Raw genomic sequence first — 27,089 nt, 5'->3', positions numbered from 1 at the left:
GCAGGACACCACTGTTCACACTGATTTCAGCAGCAGCTACAACTATCCGTTGCTCCCAAAACCTGTGTGAATCATGAAATAGACTAGAACAGGTTATTTCAGTTGGAAGGGACCTACAAGGATCATCTTGTCCAGTTGCCTGACCAATTCAGGGCTGATCAAGCAAAATCATGTTATTAAGGACATTGTCCGAATGTCTGAGATTTCAGGTGCTTTGTTTGGGGCAGCCTCCTTTGAAAATACTGCCTTTTGTCTGTGTGTCCGCACCGGAGAGACCAGATCTTTGGGTATCTAAAAGAACAGCGACAGGGCTTCTACAAACCAACCCCCCAGGGCATTCCCCTCTCACCCTCACCCCCCGCCCCCTCCACTCTCCCCCCTCTCAACAGCTTGCAGCGGGGCTGTCAGACAGCTGCACAGGAACAGTCCGTAGCAATTTTGGGCGAAGTGATGGCTTTTAGGACCCTGGGACCTCCGCCAAGGCTCAGGTAGGTCTGTCTCATTCGTCAGCCTCACTCAGCCTCACGCCAGTCACTCCCGGGGATGTGTGTGTGTGTGTGTGTGTGTGTGTGTGTGTGTGTGTGCGCGCTGAGCGCTTTTCCTTCCCCCGCTGCTCGCTGTGATCCTTCCAAGCAATGGGACAAACGCAGCTCTCCGGGCAATGAGCAGTACTGGCTTAGGGCAGACAGCGTTTTCCTTTCCTCTGGAAGAAAACCAGCCGTGAGGATACTTCAGGATGTGCAGCCCAGAGGTGTCTCCCACCTCCAGCCTCCTGGTAGGACTCATGTGCTTGACAGCTTTCAGCAACTTTGCTAAGACTTCTGCAGACTTCTCAGGTAAGGGAGAAGCGCCGCTCCCTTCCCAGCTCATTGCAGCCTTCAGGAGCAGCTCTGGGAAAGTGGAGGTGACCAGAACTGGGATAGTTATGTGGCGAGTCGTTTTAATCTTTTTAAAATAAGCTGATGAAAGGCATCTTCCCGTAAGAGGATTCTGAGCTTGTTATAAGCCTTTCTCTATACTCCTTGGCAAAACTGCTTCAGCAGGGTTAGTCTGAGCAACTTCGTGGACAAGGAAGGGAACAGGGTGAGCTTGTGTACGTTTATAGTAGGCTTTGTGCTGTTTCTTTGAGGAGTGAAAAGAGCTAGATTGGGAGACCGGGAAGGTCTAGGACATAAATTAAAGCTAACATAGCAAGATCCAATTGTTTTTTATTGTGCCGGATTCCCTTCCTCTTAACATACAGCTCCTGATTGTTGCAAAAGCCCCCTGAGCTGTGATAAAGGAGTTACATGCACAGAATAAATTGTATTCTCATCCTATGCTTATTTAAGCCAGGAGAAGTGTCTCATTTCTAAATCATTTCTATACCTAAAAATGTTCATTGCACTGATTTTGAGTTGTACCCAGTAGGTAAATACACAGCACTTTGAAGGTACCGAGTCCCATACAAGTTTTCTTGCTATGAACAGCTGCATCAGTCACTTTAACATTACTTTTCTGCTTCTCTTTGTGAATGTACATATGGGTTAGAGAAAATATAGAAGATCTCATTCTACAGTTGAGCAGGGTTGATTAGTTTGCTTTGAAATAACGAATGAGGGTCACTTTGCTTCTAGGATATCGGTTCTAATTTTGGGTCTTAGTGTGAAGATCTTGTCTGGCATATTCTTTAGGTGTGAGTTGCAAAACTCTTGTAGCATTTAAGGGCTGCCAATTATAGTTTGCTGATGAAAAAGTGCCCTTAGAAAGAGCTGAATCTCACCAAACTCTGGTTTGAGCTCATCACAACGCTGCTGCTCGCTGCCTTGGAGTGCATGTGTCTGCGTGCTGGGAGAGATTTGTGTTAGAAAGGAGGAGCTTGTGGTGGAGGGGGGAGAATATAAACGGTAGCTTGAAGTCTAATGTGAATTGAAGGGGGTTGACTTGCTTGTGATTCATTCTCCTTTGGAGGCAGATCCATCCTGGGGGCTGCCATTCAAGGCAGATCTGCCTCTGAATGGAAAGGACTCAGGCATTTCCCTGCTTTTAGTGTGTCTTTATCTCTTTCTTGGCATTGAGTTTTCTCTGTGCAGGAGGGGCACAGAGCAAGCAAGTTGATGCAGAAAGGGTGCACGGAGTGGGCACAACAGGAGCTAAAGCTGCAATGGGGAAAGTACCGGACCTTCTAAAATATAGTTCTAAAAAAAGTTCATCCCAGCCAGGGCAAATTGCTAAGCATTTAAATGAGCAAAATTGTCCCAGAGCATGTGTACATCATTTTGTCTGTGTATAGTCAGAGCAATGGAAGCAAATTCAATAGGCTTTGATGGTGCTGGCAGGGTGGGCAGAAGCTGTCCTTTTAAAAAAATGGATAAGATTGATGATAACAAAATAATGTTTTCTGCAAAATCTAGCTCTACTTTCATACTTTGGGAGAAGAGGGGTGGCTTAAAACCCTGTGTACGTGCCTGGCAACACTGTACCCTGTAGTAGGGTCTGTAATTCCAACAGTGCAGCCTCCCGAGTGTTTCCATGAATGTTGAAATCTCCCACCAGATCCAAGCTATGTTTTCTGATATCAGGCTTGGCAAATGTTCCCAGTCTTGTTGGACTGAATGTACCTTGCTGGACAGGAAACATGGTTTGCTGCAGGAAAGGGCTGTACCCAGTGTAGCTCAAGTACAGTTCTGTAAGTTCAGGAGCTGGGTAGCCACAAGATGAAAGAGGGTAAGAAAGGACATGGCATTTCCCAATTCTCACCTCCTATTTCCCCAATACATTTTGCAATGACCCCATTTGTCTCCTTCCAGTGCTGGAGGGCACGTACCTTGTGCCTGTGGGAAGGAGTGGTGGCCCCAGAAAACTCTTCCTACTTGATGGGGCACCTTGTTTGTTACTGTTGCACCTGTATATGAATTGTCAACTGGCATGAGGAGTGGAAGGGGGGCAGCCTTTTAACATAATTGGACTGTAATTGTGTCTGGCCACTTAGATACTTTTTCTGTACTTCGGAGTGTTCTGAGTTCTTCTGCGTGGCTGGAATTGTGCAGGTGATTGTCTTTGGGGAAGCCTTATATCCTTACCATATACTATCCCAGCTAGAGGTGGTGCATCCAAAACATGAACTGTCTGCATCCCGAGGAGATGGATGGGTTTGTATTGATTATTGCTGCTGAGGAATACAAGGCTTGCTGTGATCTCAGTTCAACTGCTGCTGAAAGGAGATGACACAACTCACTGGGATGGAAGGGCTTTTCCAGGTTGCAGATGGCAGTACAGTCCAGAGAGCGCAGCTGATGCTCTTTGGAGAAGAATGACTTTTTTAAACTCAATGCTTTGTTTATCAGCAAAGGTTCTTCAGGTTCTCAGCTTAGTTTGACTCAGTGCTGCCAGGGAGGTGCTGCTGTTAGTAATGGGTCATGGCCTTTTTGTGGCAGGCCAGATAGATCCAGCCTTGGAAAGAAACAGTTTAGTGATGTCCACTCTTGAGTTCCAAGCAGATGACAAGCACCCCTGATCTGATCCACATACTGCAGCCATGCAACAGGACTGGCTGAAAGACTTACCAAGAATTGTGCACCCACCCACATCCTGTTGCTCCCAGTACTCTCCCACCAGCTGGGCCTTGAAGATGTGTGTCCCTTGGCTGCAGGAAGATCTCTTTTTTACATAGGTAATGAGGAGACACCTTGAGAGGGTAAGCAGAGGTGTGTTGAACTGGGTCTATCACATAAAGCACAGGTAGAGCTGGTGGGGATCTCCATCACCTTGGCTCCCAGGCCTCTGAGCTCATGGTCTCACACTGTGGCTCCATCCCTGTTTGAACAGCTCAAATGCCACAATGTGAACATGATGAGTGCATGTCCTGCTGGGGACTGGTGCAATCTGAGATTTAAGAATTAAAATTCCTTTTAAGTGAAGTATTTGAACTATGTGAAGAGCTTTGAAGTTGTTTTCTTTAAAAGTTCATTAAACATTGATGTGTGCAGGATCGTGGGGGGGTAGGAAGCAGATTCTTGGGGAGAGAGTGGAGTTATCAGGCACTTTACAGCCACCTCTTAAGAAGGCCTGGACTTTTTCTCTGTGGCTGCTTGTAGTATGGGGTCTGATCTAATATCATTCTGTGATCAGTTCTTGTGCTCAGAACTGTTTGAAGGCTCAGGACCTAGCTTCATGATGTGTCACATACCCCTTGTGTTCAAGGTGACACTTGAAGACTGCGATGAGATGTGAGGCAAGAGGCTGGCGTTTTGAGTCTCTGTGTTTTAACTATAAACCCTTAATCTTAATCTCAGTCCTGGCAATGAACTCTCTGAAATCAGTCACACCTGATAAAACTTCACCTTTGTTTTATCCCTTCTCTCCTTGTGATGGAAGCCCAAGACAAAGCAATGGCTTGGGCTGCCAGAAGCAGCTATGCCATAGGTCTTCTGTATAGGTTCTGGGAGCCACTGATTCTTGTGCAATGCACAGAGCTTGCTCCTTAGGGTGACTAGGTTAATGAGAACAGGGCCACAATTAGTCTTTGGTGCTAACTGATAAAGTAGGCATTGGAAGCTTAGTCAACAGCTATTGCTCATATCCTGTGTGCATAGGATTCCTGTTTCTGAAGCTAATTCATGCAAACACATGTTGAATTCTGCTCTGCCCACTGCCAGCCAAGGTGACCATTTTATTTCCAGCTGCATACCTGCAGGGAATTAGGTTTATGGGATTATGATGCTGTGCTCCAATTCTATCCCCTCCCTCAATAACTTTCCTACTCATTAGCTAATTTCAGGCATGTTGGACAGAAAGGTAGTGGCATCAGATCTGTGCAGTTGCTACAAGTTTCATGTTAGCAGAGACAGATCCTTTCTCTCCTGCCACAGTGCAGAAAAGGCTGTGCTGTGACCTCAACCATTTGCAGACATCAGAGAATCCACTGCAGGGACGTAAGCCAAAAAACTTTGGTTTCTAGGCATGGAAATAACTTTGATGGGAGCTCCTGCCTTTTCTGACACAGGAGAACCCAGCTGCAGGAGATACTGCTGTAGAAATAACAGTCCCAGTAGTGCTGCTCCCCCTGGGCCTGCTTTAATATTTATGTTCTTTGCATGATATTTGGCACAAGCAGGATGTGAGCAGCACTTTGCTTAAGGGAGCTGCTCCGGCATGGAGCCAGATGATTCCTGATAACTCCCATCCACACCCTGCAGGTGAGCCTTGGGTAGCTTTCCAGAGCTCTCTGGAGGCTCTTCCTGGCTTTGAAAGAACAAAGATATTTTGTTGTGGTGGTGGTTTTCAATTTATTTATTTATTTGTTTGTTTTCTTCTCCCAGAATGGCAGGTTTCAAGTGAAAGCTGCTTTTGCCACCTCCCTGATAATTGGCTCAGTGTGTTTGTTTGAGCTGATGAGGGCTGGAGTTGGGAGGGGAAAGGTACTTCTCCCTGATTGCATTTAATCAGTCCATAATAAAGGCAATTTGTTTGACAAGTCCATTCACCGAATTATCACCAAAATCTACATGCTAACAGCTTCTGAATGGCTTTAGTCAGACTTTGGTATTGGTTTTGGAGCCCTGAATAGGTTGATGGTGTCAAGAGGGGTCCAGGATTTCCATGTGTTGAAAGCTGCAGGCTGTGAAAGGGGGATTTTCAAGAGAAAGGCAGATACAATTTCATTTCCAGTGTGGTGGTGTAACTCAGTAATGAGGTTTGTGCTTTTGACCCCAGGGGCAAACAGACATACTTTAGGCTTTGTGTAAAGAATAGGCAAAACTTGGGCCACCTCCATACCTTCTTTTAATGAAGAGCTGTGAGTGATGAGGTTGGATGGACCTCGGGTTGCTGCTTGAAGAGGTCCTTGCCACAGGTTGATGATTTCCTCCTCAGCTGGAGGTCATATGGCCAACCCACCCATCACAGGTTGGTGGGCTGCAGTGGCTTACTGAAGGACATCTGTGCTGGGGCAGAGAAATTCTCCTTTGCAGAGGTGACAAATTCCAAAACCTCATCAAAGCCATTTAAAACCCATTGTTGGCCTCTTCTGGTGATGTTATGGAGATGTGGCTGTGTCGTGAGCAGGTGAGGGGCTTGAGGAGCTGCAGGAGGATGACTGGGTCTGGCAGCCATGGCTGAGTGGTTTTCCCAAGGGGAGCTGCATTTGCTTTTGTGTCATGTATCTCTGTCTGTCAGTGGGCAACAGTTTAAAGACCTCAGAGAGCTGAGAGGTGTTGGAGGAGGAAATCAGCGGAGGGATATCAAGTGCCAGTTCTGCTGCTGTTGGAGAAGGAGAAGCAACACAGAAGCTGAGGCTATTTTGGTGCTTCAGAGAGTTGTTTCAGTTTGTCAGCAGGGATTCAGCTTTGTGGGCATCCATATAGCACATTCAGCAAAGATGCAAGTGTCTGTGCACTCCTGTCCTGAGACCTGCTCCAGAAAACACTGTGGATTTCCCAACAGTTGTGTTGATAATGCTGTGAGGAGTACTCAGCATTTGCAGACTCTTAAAAAAAGTGTTCAGAATTTACTTCTAATGACAGCTGAGGGGGCAAAACTGAGCTTCAGGAAAAGAAACTCATTTTCAAATCCATTTGTTTGTGATCCTGGGCTGGTGCTGCTGCAAAACTGTGAGTCTGTATTTGTGGTGCCCGGGACAGGAGACACTGTAGGGCAGGGATGGAGAGGCTTTGCTGGGGGTGCCAGGATGTCTTGTGAGGAATCTGTGTGAAACCTCCTGTAGGCAATGACATATGTGTGCATCTGGCTCCTGTCATGTGGAAATCCACTGTTTTCACCATCAGAACTGTTGGCAAGAGCCAGGAGACCCCAGGGATCCCAACATCTGTGTGATGATTGGCAATATTTTTATAATATCCACTAATTGCTGTGGCCCAGAATCTGATTCACTGATGCAAACTTTTCATCAGTGAAAAGTACCAGGAACACTTTATTTAATTATTATTATTAACAACAACAACAAAAATCAACAACAAATCCACTATGGTAATTTTAATAAGTTCAAAGGCTATCAGTACCCATAGATGCACAGTCTACTTGAAGAAAATGTCCTTGTAGCATTCTTCCTGTGTCTGTGTGTTGTTAGGGATACAAATGCTGCAGAATTAAAGAAAGCAAAAGTTTATGTCCTCAGGTAAAACTTGTTCCCTGATTTAAGGCTCAGTGAGAGCAGATTTTATATAACACAAATAGTTTGGTCAGTTAAAAACATACTGGGAATTTGTAATTTAAGCAATGGGGGGTGGGCAGGAAGAATAAGCATGATCTTTGCAGGGGGAAGAAAAACTGTGTATTTACTTGTGGCACTTTTGCTGATCCTTTTGTTGATGCTAATTTAGACATGGCTTGATCTCTGAAAGTGCTTGGTGTTCAGAACTGAAGATTGGACTGTGATGCATTTAGGTGGGTGGGCAGTGATTTAGGTGGCCAACAGCAGGACTGTTTACATATCTCATTTGAGATTGGCAGCTTGTGCTTGGCACATTTGTGCATGTATGGATGGAACTTTCTGCTTTCTGTTCCAAGATAGCAATCCCAGTCCCTGTGGGGGACCATTTGAAGCAACTACCCGTGTTTAGGTTTTTTTTGGTGCTCTTGTAATTCCTTTTTATCCAGATACCCAAGACCTTCACAGATTCAGTCTGTTTCTGTCCCTTGAAAGGTATGTGACTGCCTGCAGGAACAGATCCAATGCACTGCTCAAAGTAGTTCAGAGAACTGTTGGTCAGGTTGGTTTGGTGCAGTGCTACGAGGTTCCTTGTCTCCTTGTCAGTGCTGTGCCTCACTGATCTGGTGCTGCTGGGATCCCAGTTGTCTGGGATTTTTGTGCTATTTCCAAAAAAACAGGCAAGGGCCAAATTCTGCTCAGCTGTGAGGCAACTTTGCTGACTTGCCAGGATGCACAAAAGCACAGAAGTTAATCCCAACTCATCTTCTTGCTGATTAAATTTGATACAGATGTAATACTTGTGAAAATTTTAAATAAAAGGCTCGTGATTATTACTATTATTATTATTGAACCTAGCTGTTTCTTTTGCCTGAGGAAAGATGACTAGGTGTGTGTCTCTGTCTGGGTTTGAGCTGATCCAGGTATGCCTGGCTCAGCTGAGTAGCTGAGGGTATGAGCTTATTTGTAATAATTAAAGAGTGTATGTCTGCTCCTTCAGGGATGCTTACTACTTGGCTGCCTGGAAACTAGTGCATGTCTTTTCGTGTCAGAGAGACAATGCTGGTTTGGAAGTTCTGAGCTTCACAGTGAATAAAGTTTGGCTGAGTCTCTTCAAATATGCCATAAGCTCTTGAACAGAGTTGGTAGATGCTGTGCTATCAGTGTTGAAGGGACTCCTTTGGATAAAAAGATTTGCTGTACAATAATCATTCTTGGATCCATCTGTATGCTTGCATGAAGATGGAGCAATATGTGTGGGACCTGTAGTTTAAGTAAACTCTCCAAGTGGTCAGATTTCAGAAGTGTACTTGAAGTAGTAGATGGATGTAGCACACAGCAGAAGAATTTACACTTCAGTTGTGGTACGCAGCAGAGATCACATCCATCTGCTGGCAAAGTATCCCACATCACTAGCAACATTGCCAGTGCCTCACTGGCATGAAAGAAAATTTTATCTTTTTAAGAAATATTCTCCTTTTAAAATGTTACACTTAGCAGAGGAAGGCCTAGATGGGTACAGGGAATTTTATCAGCCACCTACAATCAAAGAACTTAACTATATACTTTTGTATGTCATCTTTTGACCTGGTATCAACACACTAATTGGCCATCAGAGACACTTGTCACTCCTCCAGCAGTCCATAAAAAGACCAGAATCATCGGGATGTGAGAGAAGGTTCTCTTCAGGTAAGTTATACTGAACACTCAATAAATTAGTTGCCTGCCTGTCAAAAAAGGACCATTCAGACCACCTACTCTGAGACCCCCTGTGCAATTGGGTTGTTTTATTTTCCTTTGCTATGGGATGCCTGTGGTTTTGCTGCTATGATATTAATTGACGTGTTGTGTTAGCCTCAAGGGTTGAAAATGGGCTTTTACTCCAAGTAAGTATAAAAACAAACACAGCACTGGAGGGATTTTCTGCTGATTTTTACTATGTGATTTTTGTGTCACTCTGTGGGTTGGGGTGACCTGTATCCTGTGCCTAGGACTTGTGAGCTCAGCTGGGATCCTTTCTTGTTTGCTCCTCTGCATTACTGTTAAGGTTGCTCTATGGCAGGTGCTCTTCCTGGCATTAGTTTTGCTGTATTTTGCAAAGGCTTTTTGGCTCACATGTTTTCCCTTGAAGCTGTGTTGGGCCATGAGTTCAGACAATTAGTGCAATTAGACTGGTAACTTGAGCTGCTGTAGCTGGATTATGTTCAATTTTGGGCCCCAGTCTTTGGGAAATCTCTTACCTCTGTGGTCTGTGTCGGGCCTGTGAGTGCAGCTCTTCTGTGGCCCTGGTGATGCCCAAAAATGCTGCAGGACAAAATTCTGCACTTTGGTTTTAAAAAAGTTTAGCTTTTGTGTGAAACACTGAAAGAACAGCATTAAGGTTGCAAATCAAGCATTTGGAAGTTAAGACATGTTAAAATTAAGGTAATTTTAACTACTTGAATCCAGCCATTGGTATTTTTTAGGTTATAATTTACTCTTTAATCAGCACATACTGCTTTTTCTCCACCTTTTGGGGACTTCTGTATTGCCCAATGGACAGAAAAGATACCTCACAATGATTTTCTTACTTCTAGTTCATTATGGCTCTAGCGCCTTCTTTTCCAAGTGTTATTTAAAGCCCATTCTGCTTGTTGTGAATGCCCTACAGACAGGGATGTGCTTACCCTTCTGGAAGGGGAATCTGGAGTGTTACCTGCACTGCACAGATGAGGGTCCAAGGCAGAGAGGTTAGCATAAGTAGCTCTAACTGCCCAATATTGATGAAAACTACCTCCATCACAGCCAGACCCAATACATTAAGGAAAGGACAACATTACACCTGTATTGCGTATGTAATATGAGGTAGAGGTGGCTAATATAACAAGCTTTCTGTTGGCAGGTATGACCTGAGCCCAAAAAAGTGCAGTTCATAGAATCATAGAATGGTTAAGGTTGGAAGGGACCTTAAAGATCATTAGGCTCCAACCTCCCTTCTACGAGCAGGGACACCTCCCACCACCCCAGGCTGCACAAGCCTCATCCAATCTGGCCTTGAACACCTCCAGGGAGGGGGCTTCCACAGCCTCCCTGGGCAACCTATTCCAGTGCCTTCCTACCTTCACACTGAAGAATTTATTCCTGATGTCTAACCTAAATGTCCTCTCTTTCAGTTTAAAACCATTATCCCTTGTTCTGTCTAGTGAAAAGTCCCTCCCCAGCTTTTCTGTAGCCCTTTCAGGTACTGGAAGGTGCTACAAGGTCTCTCTGGAGTCTTCTCTTCTCCAGGCTGAACAGACCCAGCTCTCTCAGCCTGGCTCCAGAGCAGAGCTGCTCCAGCCCTTGGATCATCTTCATGGCCCTTCTCTGGACCCTTTACACCAGTTCTATATCCTTCTTGTGCTGAGGGCACTAGAACTGTACACAGTATTCCAGGTGGGGTCTCACCAGAGCAAAGAGGCAAAATCACCTCCCTGGCCCTGCTGGCCACACTTCTTTTGGTGCAGCCCAGGACACAACTGGCTCCCTGGGCTCCAGCACACACTGGTGGCTCACGTTGAGCTTCTCATCAACTCCCACCCCCCCAGTCCTTCTCCTCAGGACTGCTCTCCAGCCATTCTCCCCCCAGTCTGGATTTGTGCCTGGGGTTGCACCAACCCAGGTGCAGGACCCTGCACTTGGCCTTGTTAAGCTTCATGAGGCTGGCACTGGCCCACCTCTCCATCCTGTCAAGTTCCCTCTGGATGGCCTCCCTTCCTTCTATGGTGTCCACTACTCCACACAGCTTGGTATCAATAGCAAACTTGCTGAGGATACACTCAATCCCACTGTCCATGTCTCCAACAAAGATGTTAAACAGCACTGGGCCCAATACTGAGCCCTGGGGGGACACCACTCGTCAGCTGCCTCTACTGGGACACTCAGCCATTGACCACAACTCTCTGGGTGGGGCCATCCAGCCAATTTCTTATCCACTGACTGGTCCAGCTGTCAAATCCATGTCTTGTCAGTTTGGAGACCAGGATGTCATCTGGGACAGTGTCAGATGCCTTGCACAAATCCAGGTAGATGACGCCAGTTGCTCTGCCACCATCCACCATCTCTGTAGCCTTGTCACAGAAGGCCACCAAATTGGTCAGGCATGATTTCCCTTAGAGAAGCCATGTTGGCTGTCACCAATCACCTCCTTATTTTCCATGTGCCTTAGCAGATTTTCCAGGAGGATCTGCTCCATGACCTTGCCAGGCATAGAGATGAGACTGACCAGTCTGTAGTTCCCCGGATCTTCCTTTTTCCCCTTTTAAAGCAGGGACTATGTTCCCTTTCTTCCTGTCAGCAGGAGGACCTCCATGGCTTCTCAAATATGATGGACAGAGGCTTAGCAACTGCCTCTGCCAGCTTCCTCAGGACCCATGGATGGACCTCATCAGGTCCCACAGACTTGTGCACTTTCAGGTTCTTCAGATGGTCACAAACCTGTTGTAAGAAGGGTGTGGTTTGGTGTGTTTTTTTTTTTTTTTTTCTTAGAGCAGTCATGCTTTGAGAGTTACTTTATTTGGGATAAAAGTACTTAGGTTATAAATTTGGGGTCAGTCCTTGGAACATATTCCAAGAGATCCTTAAAAATTCCCCCTCCTCATTTTTTGTTTGTTTGTTTCTGTCTCTTTACAGGAAAAAAAAAAATGTAGACACATCTATTCAAAGGCACCAATAACGATCCTCTGGTGAGGGTGAGATGACTAAAAATAGAGCCCCTGGGATCTGTCCTGTTTCGTTTCTCTCTAGATTTTTATTGTGTGGGTAACCCCTTGGAAACTGAGGTTGTTGATCTGACTGTTTCCAAAGCACGTCTGTCTCTTCATGTGCCTTTTGTACAGGGGCTGCTTCTGTTGTGTTAACACTCTTTGCTTCCTGGTTTATGTGCTCCAGCTGAATTCCAGCTCAAAGAGGTTAAAGCTTTATAAAAGTGAGCTGAGCAGGGAAGTGGCTCCACAGTTGATGATGAAGTGCACACATCTGTGACCCACGCTGGGCTCACATGTTAGTTTATTGTTAGCTTCACAATAAAGGAGAGCACTGGTTTTTGTTCAGCTGAACAACATTGATGGAATGAATTATATAGAAAAAAGAATTGTTGAAGCCTGGCTATTATTTGCCAAAATGTTCTTTGTTTTAGCTGCCTTGTGTGGGATGCAGAACTCCCAGAAGAGGATACTCTCTCTTCTGTAGCAGCCAAGGGAAGCTGATGGATTGAATAGGGAGGCAGAGACAGAAGTTCAGCAAGAAGGGGTAAAGAAATTTCCTGATTCTTCCTGCCCTTTGGGTTTGCTTTTGTTTGGCTGATAGCCCTGGGCTTTCGCTTTGGCAAGAGAAGAGGCTCTGCTGTACCGATAAGTTGCACTGGAAAGACGGTTGGTGCCATTTGGCTTAGATTTGGTTCTGAGTTAGCATGCACAGATGGTGGTTAGTGCATTGTGGCAGTGGTACAGCCAGTGGCTGGAGTGCAAGGGTCTATCAGCAGCTGCAGGAAGCTGGGTGCTTGGTGTTAGACAATCCATTTTTCTTGCTAGATACATGAAAATCACTTTATCTCTCTTTTCTTAAACATTGTCCATATAATTGGAGGGCAGGGTTCAAGCTCAAACTGATAAGATTATTTTGCTTCCCTAAGCTGCATGACAATGGTTCCCTTGGCAAATTAAGCCACGGGCATCCTTTTGCTGTAATGGGAACCAATCTCATTAGAAACAGAGCTGGATTAGTGGAGTCCAACCTACCGTACAGATACGCATTCTGACCCCAGCAGGCCTGAAGTGCCTTTTGTTCACTCCAGCCTCCTCTGCATTTTCCCATTGCTTATACATCTGTGTGCTGGAGCTGATGGTGATTATTTCTGCTCAAGAAGAGCCTGCTAGGGGGTGGAAAAGAAGTTGATTTGTCAGCGTGGTATCACAATGGGAATCAAGTGATTTTAAAAACGTTTTTCTTGATTTAATCATTGACGTACAAGGCTGATTAAGATGCCTGTTGCAGGGTATTGGAGAGTAGGGGCCACTTTCACTAGTTTGACCTGTGAGACAGAAGATGATCCTTTTCTGCCTCTCAGCATTACTCTCTTCTACAGATCAGAAAATCTGCGTCTATTTACACCAGCGTCTTCAATTTCTGGACAGAGGAATCTTTTTTTTGTTGGGGAAAAGAAAGACAAACCTTTTCACAGAATCACAGAATCATTCTGGCTGGAAAAGACCTTTAAGATCAATGAGTTCACCTGTGTTGGTTCTGTCTGGGCTTCTTGGTAAAGGCTGTTTGCTCTTGCTGAGTTGTACGTAGACTGTTCAAACAATTGGGACCAAGAGCCTTGAGCTGGCTCAGTGCACACCAGTGCCAGCAAGAGAGCAGCTTGACAGTGCCTGCAGCAGGCTCTGAGGGAGATATTGTGGCTGAGGAGCAGTGCTGAGCTGTGGAGGTGCTGCTTCTGGAGATGCCCATGTGCATGCCCATGTTAGCCCCAGCTCAATGCTGGCCTTGCTCGTGCTGCTCATCAGTTGTTTGTTTTCTGCCCTTTGAGTCTTCACATTCTGCTTTTGGGACCCACTTCTTTCTTTCTATCTATCTATCTATCTATCTATCTATCTATCTATCTATCTATCTATCTATCTACTTGTTTGTGTTATCTGCAATTTTTTCCTTCTTCTGAAGTCCCTCAGCTCTTGGAGATTACATGTACAGTCCTGGCTGATTCCAGCTGCTCCCATGAGATGGAGTCATGCTAAGGATGCTAAGAGGGGCAATTCCTGCTGTTTCCTTGGCTAAGAGCCATTTTCCAATCCTTAAGGAAATCCTTGTGCCCTTGCATCTTTCCTATGTCCTGCTTCTCTGGCTAATCTTGGAGGTATTGCCTGGAGTTTGACTCCTGGCTGGAAGTTCTGCTTGAAGCAATCTGGCAGGGAGAGAACACTGGGAACAGTGTTTGAAGGTGGAACAAATGAAAGAATGAGCCTGGCCAGTGACTGTAGTGATTTGTTGCTATTGATTAGTCTGGAGGCTAATGCTTTAGTGATGAGAAGTTCTGACTCGGTGAGTAATTTGATTTAAAGCATTTGGGTTATTCACGTGAGGGAGAGTTGGCTTCTCTTTATGCCCAGTCCTGATGGATGTGAAGTGTTTTTTGTAAATAAATGTAATTAACAAGAACAAGGGCTAACCAGGGTAATTAACACTGCTAAGCTATAGACTCTCTCTCACCAGTCAGGCTGCAAAGAGGCAGTTGAAGCAAAAGATCTGTTTTCTGTTCTTTTTACATTTCTGGCAATATTTTAAGGTTTCTCAGAAAGATCAGAACAACTAAACACGCTTTGACAATAGCAATCTCTTTTCTTCATGGCACAGCCTGAACAAGCATTCAGACCTTTCCTTCTGGGATTGCTAATTTCCTTTTTTTATTGCTTTTTTTTTTTTTTTTTTCCCTCCTGAAATAAAGACAATATTCCCCAAAAGCATGAATTCTGCAGTGCTGTAGCAGAGCCAGCCTCTGTCCCTCTGTTAAGCAGGCATTGGTTGGGACATTGTCTTCTGTTTCTCAGGGAGAAAAATATGGAAAGCAACAAAGAAACCCTTTTTGAATGTTGTAGTGATGTCAAAGATAACAGCTAATATCTACCCTTGCAGGGCTTTTTCAGAGGCTTCCATCCTTTATCTGCATGGGGGAGAATGAGGCTCATGGGAAATAAATCATATTCAATGAAATAAATATTGTTAAGCCAATTGGCAACACAACCTTTCAGTCTCCTGAAGTCTGAGGCTGTAGCCCCACGCTTGGCTCCAGTGTGAGGGAAGCCTGTGATGCTGTCTGCCACAGGTCTTTCATGTGTCTCTGCCCACATAGCCTCAAAGCTCACTGTGATAGCCTGGGGCAGGTGGGACCCAGACCTTGTTTCCTTGCCTGACCCTTTTGATAATGTGTTCCCCAAGTGTCTTTGTGTGGTGTTTTTTGTTTTTTGTTTTTTTTTTTTTTTTTAATTGTAGCTTGGTTCCTTGCTGTTTTGGTTGGTTGGTTGGTTGGTTTTTTTTTGGAGCCCAGATCCCATAGTTATCTGGACTACACTGAATTCTAAACAGTTTTGGGGCTGTGAAGTTAAATTTTATGTGCACTGCCCCATTAATAGTGCTGCCTTTCTAAAGACTTCCTGATACAGAAAGGTCCCCCGAAGTAGATAGTTAAGTCTGGGCAGATGTTTAGATAGGTAGTCCTGTCTGTCTGCTCCTTTCAGCTGAGTGTTTTTACTTGATCCTGTCTGTGACTAGTTAGATGAAGGTACTCCTGGACTGGATGACTCAACAGCTCAAAGCATTGGAGTCAGTTCAAAAGGTGCATAGAGAGGGTTTACCCAGTGCATCCCAGCTACATGTCATTGGCTTAGTGGTAGCACTGATGGATATGGAGGGAGATCAGGCTTTTTCTCTGAAGACCTGGCCTGGTGGTGGGGCAAGGGTGAGGTCAATACCCTTTTCTGATCTTGAAGGAGTGGCCATCAGGGGGCAATAATTTTTCATTTAGGGCTTTTTTCAGTGGTGACAAGGAAACCGATTTGCATTGTAGAGAAGCTGTCATATAGATGGTGCCTGACTCGTGATAACAGAGCTCAGCTGTGCTCAAGCTCCTGTGGGATGTGCAGTGGGGGAAAGAAGTTTTCTTAGACACGAGGCACATGGAAGGCACACTTATCAGAGAAAAGCCATGGGGAGAGGTAAGGAGATTTCCATCTGATGGTGTTTTAGACAGAGAGGAAGCATGCAGGAAATGGTTGGACTCCATCTAAGTCTTGCCTGGCCATGTGAGTAGAGCATCCAGCCCTCCTGATGCCCAGGCACAAGCAAAGCTTGGGGTGTTTCAGTGCTCTGGTGAAGGCTGTTTTATTCTCACTCTGATGGTTTGTTCATGCTAGTGCTTCAGTGATAAATCTTTGGTGTTTTGGTGTCGCTAATGAGACTTCTAGGACTGCTCTGGAAACTTTAAAACCTGTAGTTGCAAGGTAATGCTGCAGGTTAAACACCCCAGAGGCTTAGTGTGCCTCCAAGGCAAGACAGGCCAGGTGCTTTCTGTTTGTGTCTTAACTTAATTTTCTGTCTTTACTTGAAAGTTGTAATGTTTCCTCCTCCTTCTCCCTCTAGTTCTGAATTTCCAGCAGGTCTCCAACTAACGTGTTCAAGCACACTCAATAAATCTTTATTATCAAGAGTAATTCACAGTTGCATGTCATTGGTTGTTCATGGCTGTAGAAGCATTTTACCATATAGAATAAATACCCATAGCACTCTCTTGCAGATGGAGAAACTGAGGCACAGATTGTACCAACAGCAGTGGGATTCCATTTTCCTTAACTGTTTCAGACACCTTCACCTCACCTAAGCTTCTCCTTTGAACTTCTAGGGAATGCATCATCTGACTTGCATTACAGCTACATCTAGAGATCACTGGCATCCCACGATTGCTGGTTCCTTTCCACTGACCCAAAGAAGGTCCAGACAGCTAGCTTAGACTAGATGGATCCTGCTCAAAAATCAGTAAAATAGAGAGCAGTAAAGCTGACAACCTGAATTCCATCCAATCCCCCATGCCTTTTTTAGTTCTTGGCACTTCAATATGCAATGGATATAAGGTGATTCTGTAACTCCTTCTTTCTGTCCTTTTAGGACACTTTTTTGCAGGAAGCTTCCTGTTGGGGTGCTGAGGTATGGAACTGGTACACCACTGTCTGTCAGTGTACAAGTAGTGTCTGTGTAGTGGATTGGTGGCCTTGCAGTTGCTCCACTGCCATGAAGAATGCTAAGCAATACTCCTTGCATGGCTCTGGTTGAGCTGCAACAGCCCAAGGAGACTGGCCTCAGTGGCTCGAGATGCACCTGTGTTTGCATTTTGTATTGTTTGCTTTCCAGCCTAAGGAGGTGCATTAATTGTTTTGATATAAGGAGATGGCACATATAAATACTGTGCTTGTTCTGAGAACAGTGACATTCACTCTGAAACAACCTGGGGATTTGTTTTCTTGGGTGTTGTAAAACAGACTAGGCATAAATGCTGCAATTAGGAGGTGATGGGCTAATCTCATTACTCAGTGGGAGGAAACAGTGGGGTCAGTGGGTTGGATAATGAAATCTGAAGATAAATTTTGATGTGCCAGATGGCCTGGCATAGTGGTTTCACTAATTTGGAAGGGAGGAGAGCCAATAGTAGATCTGAAGAACAAAAGCTGTAGCAAGAGGTGGCATGTGATTTCTCTGAGCTAAAAACCTGTTTATGTGCTGTCTCAGTTGAGTGCAGGCCTATGGGATTCATCCAGGCCTGCTGTCTTTTTTTTTTTTTTGCTTTTTGTGGCCACTTTTGGGCAGTAATAGTGAAGCCTCCATCAGAAGTTAATGAGGCACTGGCAGTATATTGCTGTGCTCATGTGATCAGTGGTTCCACTAGAAGCAATATTCCTGACATCTCATTCTTTTGAAAGGGGATGATAATTTCAGTATCTTTGTTCTGTAGGGAAGATAGTGTTTATGGTGTCCCCTTATCCACAAATATGTAAGACAACATTCAGAAATCCTGAAACTTGTTTTTTGGGATGAGATTGCAGGCTCTTTCAGCATAATGCTCTCTTTGGGCTGAATTTGTTTTCTGGGACCAGTACTTTTATCCTCACTGAAGCAGGCAAGAAATAATGGTTTTGGAGCTTAAAAATAAAGGAAAAAAATAATCCAAGTTTTCAAGAGTGACCTCTGAGATGGGAACACCTCTATTTTGGCTTGATCCAGTGGAGACAGTGTCACCTGATTCTGCTTTCACAGGGACCCACTTGGGTCCTTTTGTTTATTTTAATTTTTAGTGAGCTCAGCACTAGAAAACACTGATGCACCAGCACACACTGATACACTTCCCATCCTGAGTCTCTCTGCAGGTTTGTGGCCCAAAAGATACGCCAAAGGTAAGTGGGAAGAAGTTGATATTGTTCTCCTCCTTTCCACTTTGCTCAGTGCTTGACAGAAGTGCTCGTTCCTTACCTGTCTCACCTACCCATGCCAGTATTTTTCCAGGAAACAAACAATGTGCAGGATTTGCCAAGCTTGGCTGCATTGCCTAAAACAAGAACTGAGGAAATCCAGTTGCACATTCAGGCCACCTTACCTGGCAGCATCCTGGTGCACTTTTATTTTAGCAAACGTGCAGTGCAGGCAAAGGCTTGTCCTGGGCTCTGGGCCATTGCAGCAGCTCTACTGATGAGCGCCCAAGCTTGGAGCAGTCTGATAAAAGCTCTTAGTCTTTAAAGCAGTGTCCAGAATAGTAGCCAGACTTCATCTGGCTGTAAAATAATGAAAAGTGTATTTATGATAAAAAGCCTAATTGAAAAATGTGTTCATAACTGGGATGCAGCCAGACAGCAATCTGGATCTCCTGGCAGAAGGGAGAAGAGGGACTTTTGCACAGTAGTTTAGTGTGCTTGATATGATAAAAACTCAATGGGCTGGATCTTCAGTGAGTGTTCAAGAACATAGGTCTGACAGCAGTGATGCTGCAGTGATGAGAATCTGTGCACAAACTGAGAGCAGCTCAGGTTAAACATAGCTGGACATTTCTCCTAGGATCCTTTACCATCCTCACAGAGTAATTACGGGCTCTAGTTTTCAGCTCCCGTCTTCAGTCCTATTTACATTACCATGGGCCAAAAACAACACTTCTTTTATCTGTCAATGCTTTGCACATTGCAGCACTTTGAAACAATACATAAAACCAAGCCACTTCCAACCTAATGTCTTCTTAAGGGCACACCATGTGCTGGAAGTAGAATTGAACGTGGAAAATTTTTATCTGCCAAGCATCCTCCTCCTCCTGCAAAAGGTCTAGGGTCTGCTGCTGGAAGGGGACCCAATGGGCAGGCAGTCCAGTGAGCAGAGGCACTTAGCAATGGCAGGGAAAGTCCCTGAGGAGAGGCAGCTGTGGGGGAGGCTGCTATAAATCAGAGTGGCCCCAGTTGTGGGGCAGGGCAGAGGGGAGATTGATGGGGTGGGTGGGGGAGCTGAGGCAGGGGGAGTTCAAGCTTCACCCTGACCCACAAGAGGGGAAAATAACCCCAACCCTCAGCAAGGTTTGATTGAAACTTGCTAGTCCCTAGAAGGGGAAAGGTCAGGCTATGCTTTGCCAGGCTCTCTGAAACAAAAAACTCTGTTTATACAGGGCCCACCCCTGTATGTTGTGAGGTGGGTAAATGGGCTTGGAGACATTCAGTGCTCCTCTCTCCAGGAATGTTTGTGTCAATGAACAGTGGAAATTTAGACTGGGCTGGTAGTAAAAGCCTGGAACTAAGTGGGCAGGTTAAAACCCTACATAAACATTAACTGGAGTCAGCTTCCATAAGCCTTCTATTGGTGCTCCAGGGATGATGTTGTGCAGTGCCTTGGTTCAGCCGCAGAAGGGATGGGGTGTGTTGGAGGGTGGTGGTTGTTGCCCGCATGTGCTCAGAGCTGTTCCTGGAGCAGTGCACCACGGCACGTGTCCCTGCGCCCTCCGCAGCCCGAGTGTCACGGGGGCTGCTTCTGGCATCTGGGGAGAGGAGGGTTTCCACACTGCATTGTCAGCTCTGTGCTGCAGCCACCCCCGTGACCCGACGTCAGGTTTTGCCAGACTTGATGGTTCTGCTGGGAGAGAAGTGTAAATATACTGAGTGTCTGGGACTCTACAGTCAGGAGGACAGTCATTTAGAGGTGTCTTGACTTTCCAGTGGTGGAGGGCTCTGCCAGAAGAAGAATGACCTTCGCTGCTCCCAGGGGTTCTCTTTCCTGTGTCCCCCCCACCAGCATTTGGACAGGGAATAGCTTCTGGCCATCTAAACTGTTATGGTGACTTGTTCCATATCATAGTCTTTCAGGGGGACTCTGTGGGTCTCACGTAACATGATGAGTACTTGTCCAGGTGCTTTATGATACAAACACAAATGCCTCTGTCACATGTACATACATCACAGAAGCAAGGATATTGGGAATTGGGTATGACTCCCATGTCCTGTCCTGCATCTGGTTTGTGCTCGTATTGTAAATAAAGCTGTTAGAGGTGAAAGTCCTCTGTGCTTTGCCCTAGCCAAAGGCTGGACACCTCTTCAGCTAACTGAAGTAAGAACTGGCAGTTCAGGAGCCAATTTCTGTGTGAATTGGATGTTTCCATCAAAGGAGAGGAGGCATGAAAACAGCTTCAGCCATCTGATTTCACTGTACCACCATATGTCTGTTGGAGCCCTCCCAGGCACTTTCCAACCTCTCCCCTCCCCTTCTGCCCTTACGCAGAGGAGAAGCTGAACCAAGTACAGCTCAGCCAAGCATGGGCAAGCTGGCATCTCTGCTCTGGTCCTGCATGGTTTATATCTGTTTGAAAGTCACTGGTATAAAATCCATTGATTAATGGCCCAGTAAATTAATTGGCAGCCTCTGTGGGATGCTTTGCTGCTGATGGCTGCAGCGAGCTATTGGAGTGGAAAAGCATAACAAAGTGCCAACTTCCTGGGCTGTGACGGTGCCCACTGTATGGCAGTTTTCCTAACAGGAAAGGAAACAAAGGCATTTCACTGAGGAATGTTGCAGGCAGAGTCTGACTCACAAGCAGGGTGGGAGAAATGAATTTTAGAAAGCCCAAAACCAGGGAGGAAAAAACTCCAAATGAGTAGTTGAAACACTAAGTTGGCAGTCTTCAGATAACAGAGTCCTTGCCACAGGTTTGTAACTCAAAACTGACTTTGATTTGATTTTACAGAGTTTGATTATATGGTGTTTCATGTGTTGAAAGGAAGATCAAATTCTGCCCAAATCCAAGGCTGTGAAAGTCTCTCTCCTGCTCTTTCTTTCCAAGGCAGCATAGATGTAACTAAAGAGGGAAGTACAGGCTGTATCTCTGCCAGCTGCTGCTGAGGCACTGGCTTTTCCCAGCTCTCTGAGTCACTTTATGATCAGCAAGTGGAACAATGACTGGGAAATAGGGCCTCAAAATTTCCCTATGTGTGCCAAACGAATTGCTTATACCAAATACCAACAGCAAAAAGTTTCTGTTGTCCTGTAACAAAATGAGATTTGGGTCTGTGTGCGGAGAAAAATGTTCCATCAGGAAAGAAAACTAGTGTGGCTAGTTGATGACAAGTGAAATAAAATATATTCTAGAATTTTTAAATGTCGTGGAGAGCATCCTCTTGTGGGCCTGATACATTCATTCAGCTGTTTTGCCTGAGCCCCATTATTTTGCTTCTCTAGTTTTGTAAAAGCAGTTATGAGGGTTATTTTAGTTGTCTAGATATTACAGGAATACAGCAAAATGCCTTGCTCTGCCCTGGTCTGAGATGGCTGCTTGTGTGAACAGCCTGCTTTGCAATGGTCTGTCCTTACCTGGTGGACTGAAATTTAACTCCTTCCACCTTCAGTGTTGTTACAGTTCCCTAATGGGCAACAAGGAGGGAGATGCAGCTCCAGAGTTCAGTTCCTCTGAATGGTATTTGAAACACTGTGACTTAAGTAGGATCCTAACAAAGTAGGATCTGTGTTCCTGGCTTCTTGGTTGACTTTTGGTGGGAAGTAAGGGTTTTAAGCAGGACTCAAGAGGTAAATATTGTATTGAATCTGGGTCTGAGCCCACGTCACTTAAAGTCATTGGATGGTTTTCCTTTAAAATAACTAATGGAACAAAACTTTGCTGTGGGAGTCTAATCTTACCAAAAGGAAATCTGGCTTTAGGGCTTCAGCAATCAAAAATGCTGCAGCATTGTAATGCAAGAACTTCCTCTGTTGGTTCAAAGTTTTTAAAACAGAGTTTGAGTTTAATTTTATATTCACTCAGAACATGGTCTTGTCCTGCAGTTGGGGTGGGGGAAAATGCATGCAGGAGTTGTGGAAGGGGCCATAGCAGTGAGCAGATTTCCAGCTGTTGCTTGGTACCATGGGTTTTTCCCTACCTGTTGCCTTTCTGTCACTCTGCCTGCCACGTGAGAAGGCCTATGTATTGGGATGTAAGAATTGTGTGACCAAAATAAAATAGATTGGTTGGTTTGGAGGTGAGAGCTAGAGATAGTGGGGCAAGCATGTCCTCACTTTGATGGGTGCTAGGGTTTCTGCAGAGTAATGAAAGGCCAGGAATAATTTACCTGACAGACTGCACTGTGGCTTTCTGCACCTATCATATGTCCAAGGTGGTTGAACGACAGGATGCATTATATGTAAACAATGTTAATTTTACTATTTTGTTTGATCTGCTTAGTCAGAGGCCACTGACCTGCTCTCAGGCTATTCACTTGGCTGTCTGACCCCAAAAGTCTTTGACTGGAAGAGTGGGAGTGTGTCTGCTCAGAGATGCATGTGTTGGCAGTGCTGGTTGTGTGCTCAGTATTGGCAGCTGTGATAAAAACTACTTTTTCTCCCCATGGGGTAGGAAAAGAGCATCTTAGTGCCTAACCTAGCAGACATTTATTTAGATGCAGTCATGCCTCACATCAGTTTATGTGAAGACAGACTTGGAACCCTCAAGCTTTTCCTTGTCTTTGCATAACGAGATACCAAACTATTGCTTGTCTTGGCTAAACAACAGAAATTGGCTGTGATTAATTGCATTTGTGCCTGTTTCTGATAGGTTTAAGGTGCCTATTTCAAGCGGCCAGGAAGAAAGATAAGTGTTTACATTTTCTTCAAATGGCTGGCACAGGCTCCTTGCCCCAAAGTACTCCAGACCAGCACATAGCCAAGAGTTCTGGCACAGGGCCACAAGGACAGATTATTCACTGTACTTTGCAAAGGGTGTTGGGTTTCTGGATCTGACCTTTTGGGTGGATAAATGGGAGGATTAGCTGCTAAGGAAGCAATTATCCACTCTCTATAATTAATATCTCCTTCTTATTCTCTGGTGTTAGTTGACCTGGAACAAGAACCTGTTCGTGTTGCCAGTTTTGTGTAATTACCACCTTTAAAATGAGGGCTAGAGTCCCAGACCTTTAGAAGTCAGTGCAGTGGGAGTGGGGAGTAAGAACACAAGGTTGAAGTTATTGAATCAAGCTCCAGTGTCCAAAACAATGAAGATCGGGATGATTGAAGACTGGAGTTTTGTCCCTGAGGTAACTCTCTACCCTTTAATGCCACTGTGTCTTTTGACATGAAGATTAAATATGCTTGCTATTCTTCTTAAACAAAGCCTGCCCTGTCAATAAAGCAAACAGGTGCCTAATACTTCTGCACATGCCTTTTTAAAGGTTGCCTTTCTCATCAATTCTGCTGTGCTTTCAGCTGTCACAGTTTAAAATGCCATTTTGATCAAGTGCAGCTAAAGATTGTCATTCTGCACTATCATTTCCCATTTACAAAACCAGACATATGTAGCCAGATGTTGATAGCATCTGACAGTTGTAGGAGGAGGAGATATTCTTTTTACTCTTCTTTTAGAAGCTATCCTGGATTTCTTATTTATCTCTCTATTTTGAAGTATTTATAGTGTCCATTGCCATTGTAGAGGAGGCAGAGACACTAAAAATATTTAATGACTCTCTGGAAATGTCTAAATTTGGTGTCTATCTGGTTGGGTTTTTTTTAAGGACTATAATTTTAAGAAGAACAGAGCAGTAGCTCAGCCAAATCAGATCAGTTTCCCCTCTTTGAAAGTGTATCTTGTTAAACTTTCACACAGAAAAATCACTTTTGGAACAAAAAGCCAAAGGAAAATAAACTTTTAAAACATGTAGATATAAAGTTAAATATTAACTTCTTTTTAAACTTCTAACAAGATTAAGTAGAGCTTTTAAAAGGTACTTGTAATTTAGAGATTTATTGCAGACTCTTATTTGATACCATTTGTGAAGTAGCAAGTAGTAGGAGTTAGTTATTTTTCCCCTGCACTGTATTTTGAGATAAAGGGAAATGAGAGTTAATACATTAAGGACAATTAAACCTTTTATGGGTTACATATTTTAGAGTATGGTATCTGAATACCAAAGGTTATCAAGGGGATTGTCACTTCAGTGAAAGGAAATGCTGCTGAGTTTCAGGGCATAATGAGCTTTCAGCCTAGGTAAATGGGCAAACCACATAAATATGTAGAGAGATTATGCACTGCAGCCCAGCTGTGGGATTAGCTTCCTGCCTACCACAGGCTGAAAGCAAAAACACACCAAAAGGGTTAAGCATTTACAGTGCCCAAACAGCAGCATTTTACTCAGAGGGAGACCTCCTAAATTGTCTCCTGGGGAGCACATCTAAGGAGGAGCCAATCTAACTCCAGTGAAACAGCACCCAGGAAATCTGTTTACCAGGCCTTGAGTAAACAGAAATCTTAATTGAATAGTCAAAAAAGAAAGCAGAATTTTGCTGTTTGTGAACTAGGATCTTTCTCCAAATGACAGAGGGAGACTGAAATCCTGGAGAAAATATCTTCCATATTTACTGCAGATACTAGAAAAATGTGATTTTCCTGATAGAAGAGGATCTCAAGCACTACTAATACTGTGGAGTCAGTCTCAGAGTTGTGGGTTCCCCCCTGCCTCCGGGGGGATTTGTGGGCTTGTTTGTCTGAGCTCAGTGGGAGACAGATTGAATTAGCCTGGTTTAACCCTGTGCAGTGTGAGGACCCGGGGACTCTTGTGTTGCCCTAACGGCAAATTGAACTTGGAGACAAACATTGACAGTGCAGATTCAGAAGAAGGAAAACATGTGGGGAATGTGAAAGCTGAACACCCTGTATGCTCTTGCAGACCAGTGTGGTGCTGCCTTTTATTAAATCAAGGAGGTCACTGTTTTGTTGTAGATGTTTGTCTTGGTTTTCAGAGCATACAAAAGTGAGCCTGCAGGGAGACTTCAATTAGATCTCTGTTATCTTCAGTGAAACTTACTTGTTCAACTCAAACAATAAATCCAAATAATAGAATAACACAAGTGATCTTCAATTAATAATAGTCATATTGTTAGTTTATACTAGTCATAATTCCTCAGTTGCTGTGGAGGACTTGCATGTCTTGGGACACTTTGTTTTTATTTTTTTAATATCTGGATGACTGCAGGGAGTGCAGAACCTTGACATGTTCAGATCAAGAGTGTGCTGATTCTTCTGTGTCTCAGCTGATATTTTGTATAGGTGTCTTTGTAGATCTTCTTGGCCGGAGAAGATTTCCATTGGCAAAGCAAACTTTGGACTTTTCCAGTGATGAGTGTTGATACTTGATCTCCCAAAGTTACCAGCAAAGCTGATTTGAGCCTCCTTGGTGCCTGCATAATTTTTGCTGGTGGTGACTGCCCAAACCTTCAGACTCTTGTGGTAGTTTCTTTTCCTCATAGGCCCAGATGAAGGACTTTGTTTCTTCTGATATTCTCAGCCTTTACTTGTCTCCTGGATAACTCTGCAGTCTCTCTCCCTCCAAACATCCAAGAGTTGCAAATAATGACATCTGCTATAACAATAATCATTCATTTTAATGAGAAATAAGTAAAGGTACAGTTAATTCAATCTGTCTTTGGTTGTACCCATACATCTGTTAGGGGTATTCAAGGCACTCCTAGATTTTTCCAGTGTCTAAAATATACTTCTAAAGTAAGTAAATTGGACAGTCTCCCATAATCACATGTCTCCAGGAGATGGAGCTCCAAGAAAAACACTAATTAGTGGTGGGTTTGTAATTTAAATTATGAAAGTTAGCAACACCAATTCTATGTCCCTGGCTGGGTAGACTTGCAACAGCTCAATTACCGTTAGTGAATCTCATTTTGTATTCCAGAAGTGTAGTGAAAGGAACTGAGAGGAGAAAAATACACTCATTTACCTCAGCTAGAGAGAGCCTGGGCCTGTATCCAGTTGTGCGTAATGCTTGCTGGAAACAAGATGTGAGCATTTAACAAGGAGGGTAATTAACTATTAGTGTAGCTTATGAAGATATGCCACAGGTTTGTTGCTTGCTTGGAGCTTTTCAATCCAAAATGTGGGGGTTTGACCCAGTGAATACTTCTTTTTGAAGTTATTGAGCTTCAGTGAAAGGTCTGTCTTGTGAACACTTAAGACCCATGTTATGGTGGAGGTCTGGTTGAACAGGTTTAGTAGCACTGCTTGGCTTTGAAATCTCAGTAATTGGGTTGCACCCAGGGATGTGAGGCTAGGATTTGGTCTTTACTGGTAAGAAAATTTGTATCAAAGAAACTCTATGCATTTGGAACTTGAATAGACTGCTCTCTTCTGGCTCTGACAGCTTTGAAAAGTGTTGTGGGTCAACTCAGGATTGGCAATTAAACCAGAGGCGACAATGCTCTATCCCCTCCCCCTCTCACCCTGGTAGGGAAGGAGAAAGAATAAGGAGAGAGTGACTTTCTGCATTGAAAACTAAACTGGACAGCTGTAGTTGGATACTAATGATAAGAACATATATACAATTATATACAAGTATGTGCAGGAATGTGCAAAACCTCCATCGCTGTGAGCAGCCCCGAAATGTCCCGGAGCACTGCCAGAGAGAGCAGAGAACAGACAGGAGCTGAGGGCAGAGTGATGAGGGTCAGGAATGCATGAGCCCAGGCATCAATGGTGATGGATAGATGGAGTCCTTCCTGGATGCCAGCCATGGATGGGAGAGAGGGGAAGAAGAAGGAAGGGGCTTGAGTTCCATGATTCCTGACCTTATACCAAGCTTACATAGATGTACGGAGTGGAACACTTTGGTCCGTTTTGCTGTCTGTCTAGTCCTTTCCTCCCTACAGGAGGGTTGGAGATACGTATCTTCAGCTCCTTTACGACTCTAAGCAGAGCAAAGTGTCCTTGATGTCTCAGCTGTACCATAGGCATTCCAGCATTATCAGTCCACTAGCTGGAGCACTTGCTGCTCGTTAAAAGGGAACTCACTGAAGAAAAAAAACAAACCCAAAACAACAGTAAAAAGAACATTGCCTTCATCCTGGCTCAAACCAGGACAAAAAGAAAGTCCTG

General features: G+C 44.5%; 1 protein-coding gene across 1 annotated transcript in view; it reads left to right on the top strand.

Moving 5' to 3' along the window:
• Nucleotides 1-736: 736 nt before the first annotated feature.
• Nucleotides 737-27,089, top strand: part of EVA1A (eva-1 homolog A, regulator of programmed cell death) — a 203,823-nt gene continuing 177,470 nt past the window's right edge. Inside the window, exon 1 of the mRNA XM_051613652.1 lies at nt 737-836. Coding sequence (XP_051469612.1) covers nt 737-836 — 100 coding nt within the window. The remainder of the gene's footprint in view (nt 837-27,089) is intronic.

The sequence above is a fragment of the Apus apus genome, chromosome 3 (assembly GCF_020740795.1).
Source record: "Apus apus isolate bApuApu2 chromosome 3, bApuApu2.pri.cur, whole genome shotgun sequence".
Classification (NCBI taxonomy): Eukaryota; Metazoa; Chordata; class Aves; order Apodiformes; family Apodidae; genus Apus; species Apus apus.
This window is presented reverse-complemented; position numbering and strand designations above follow the sequence as displayed.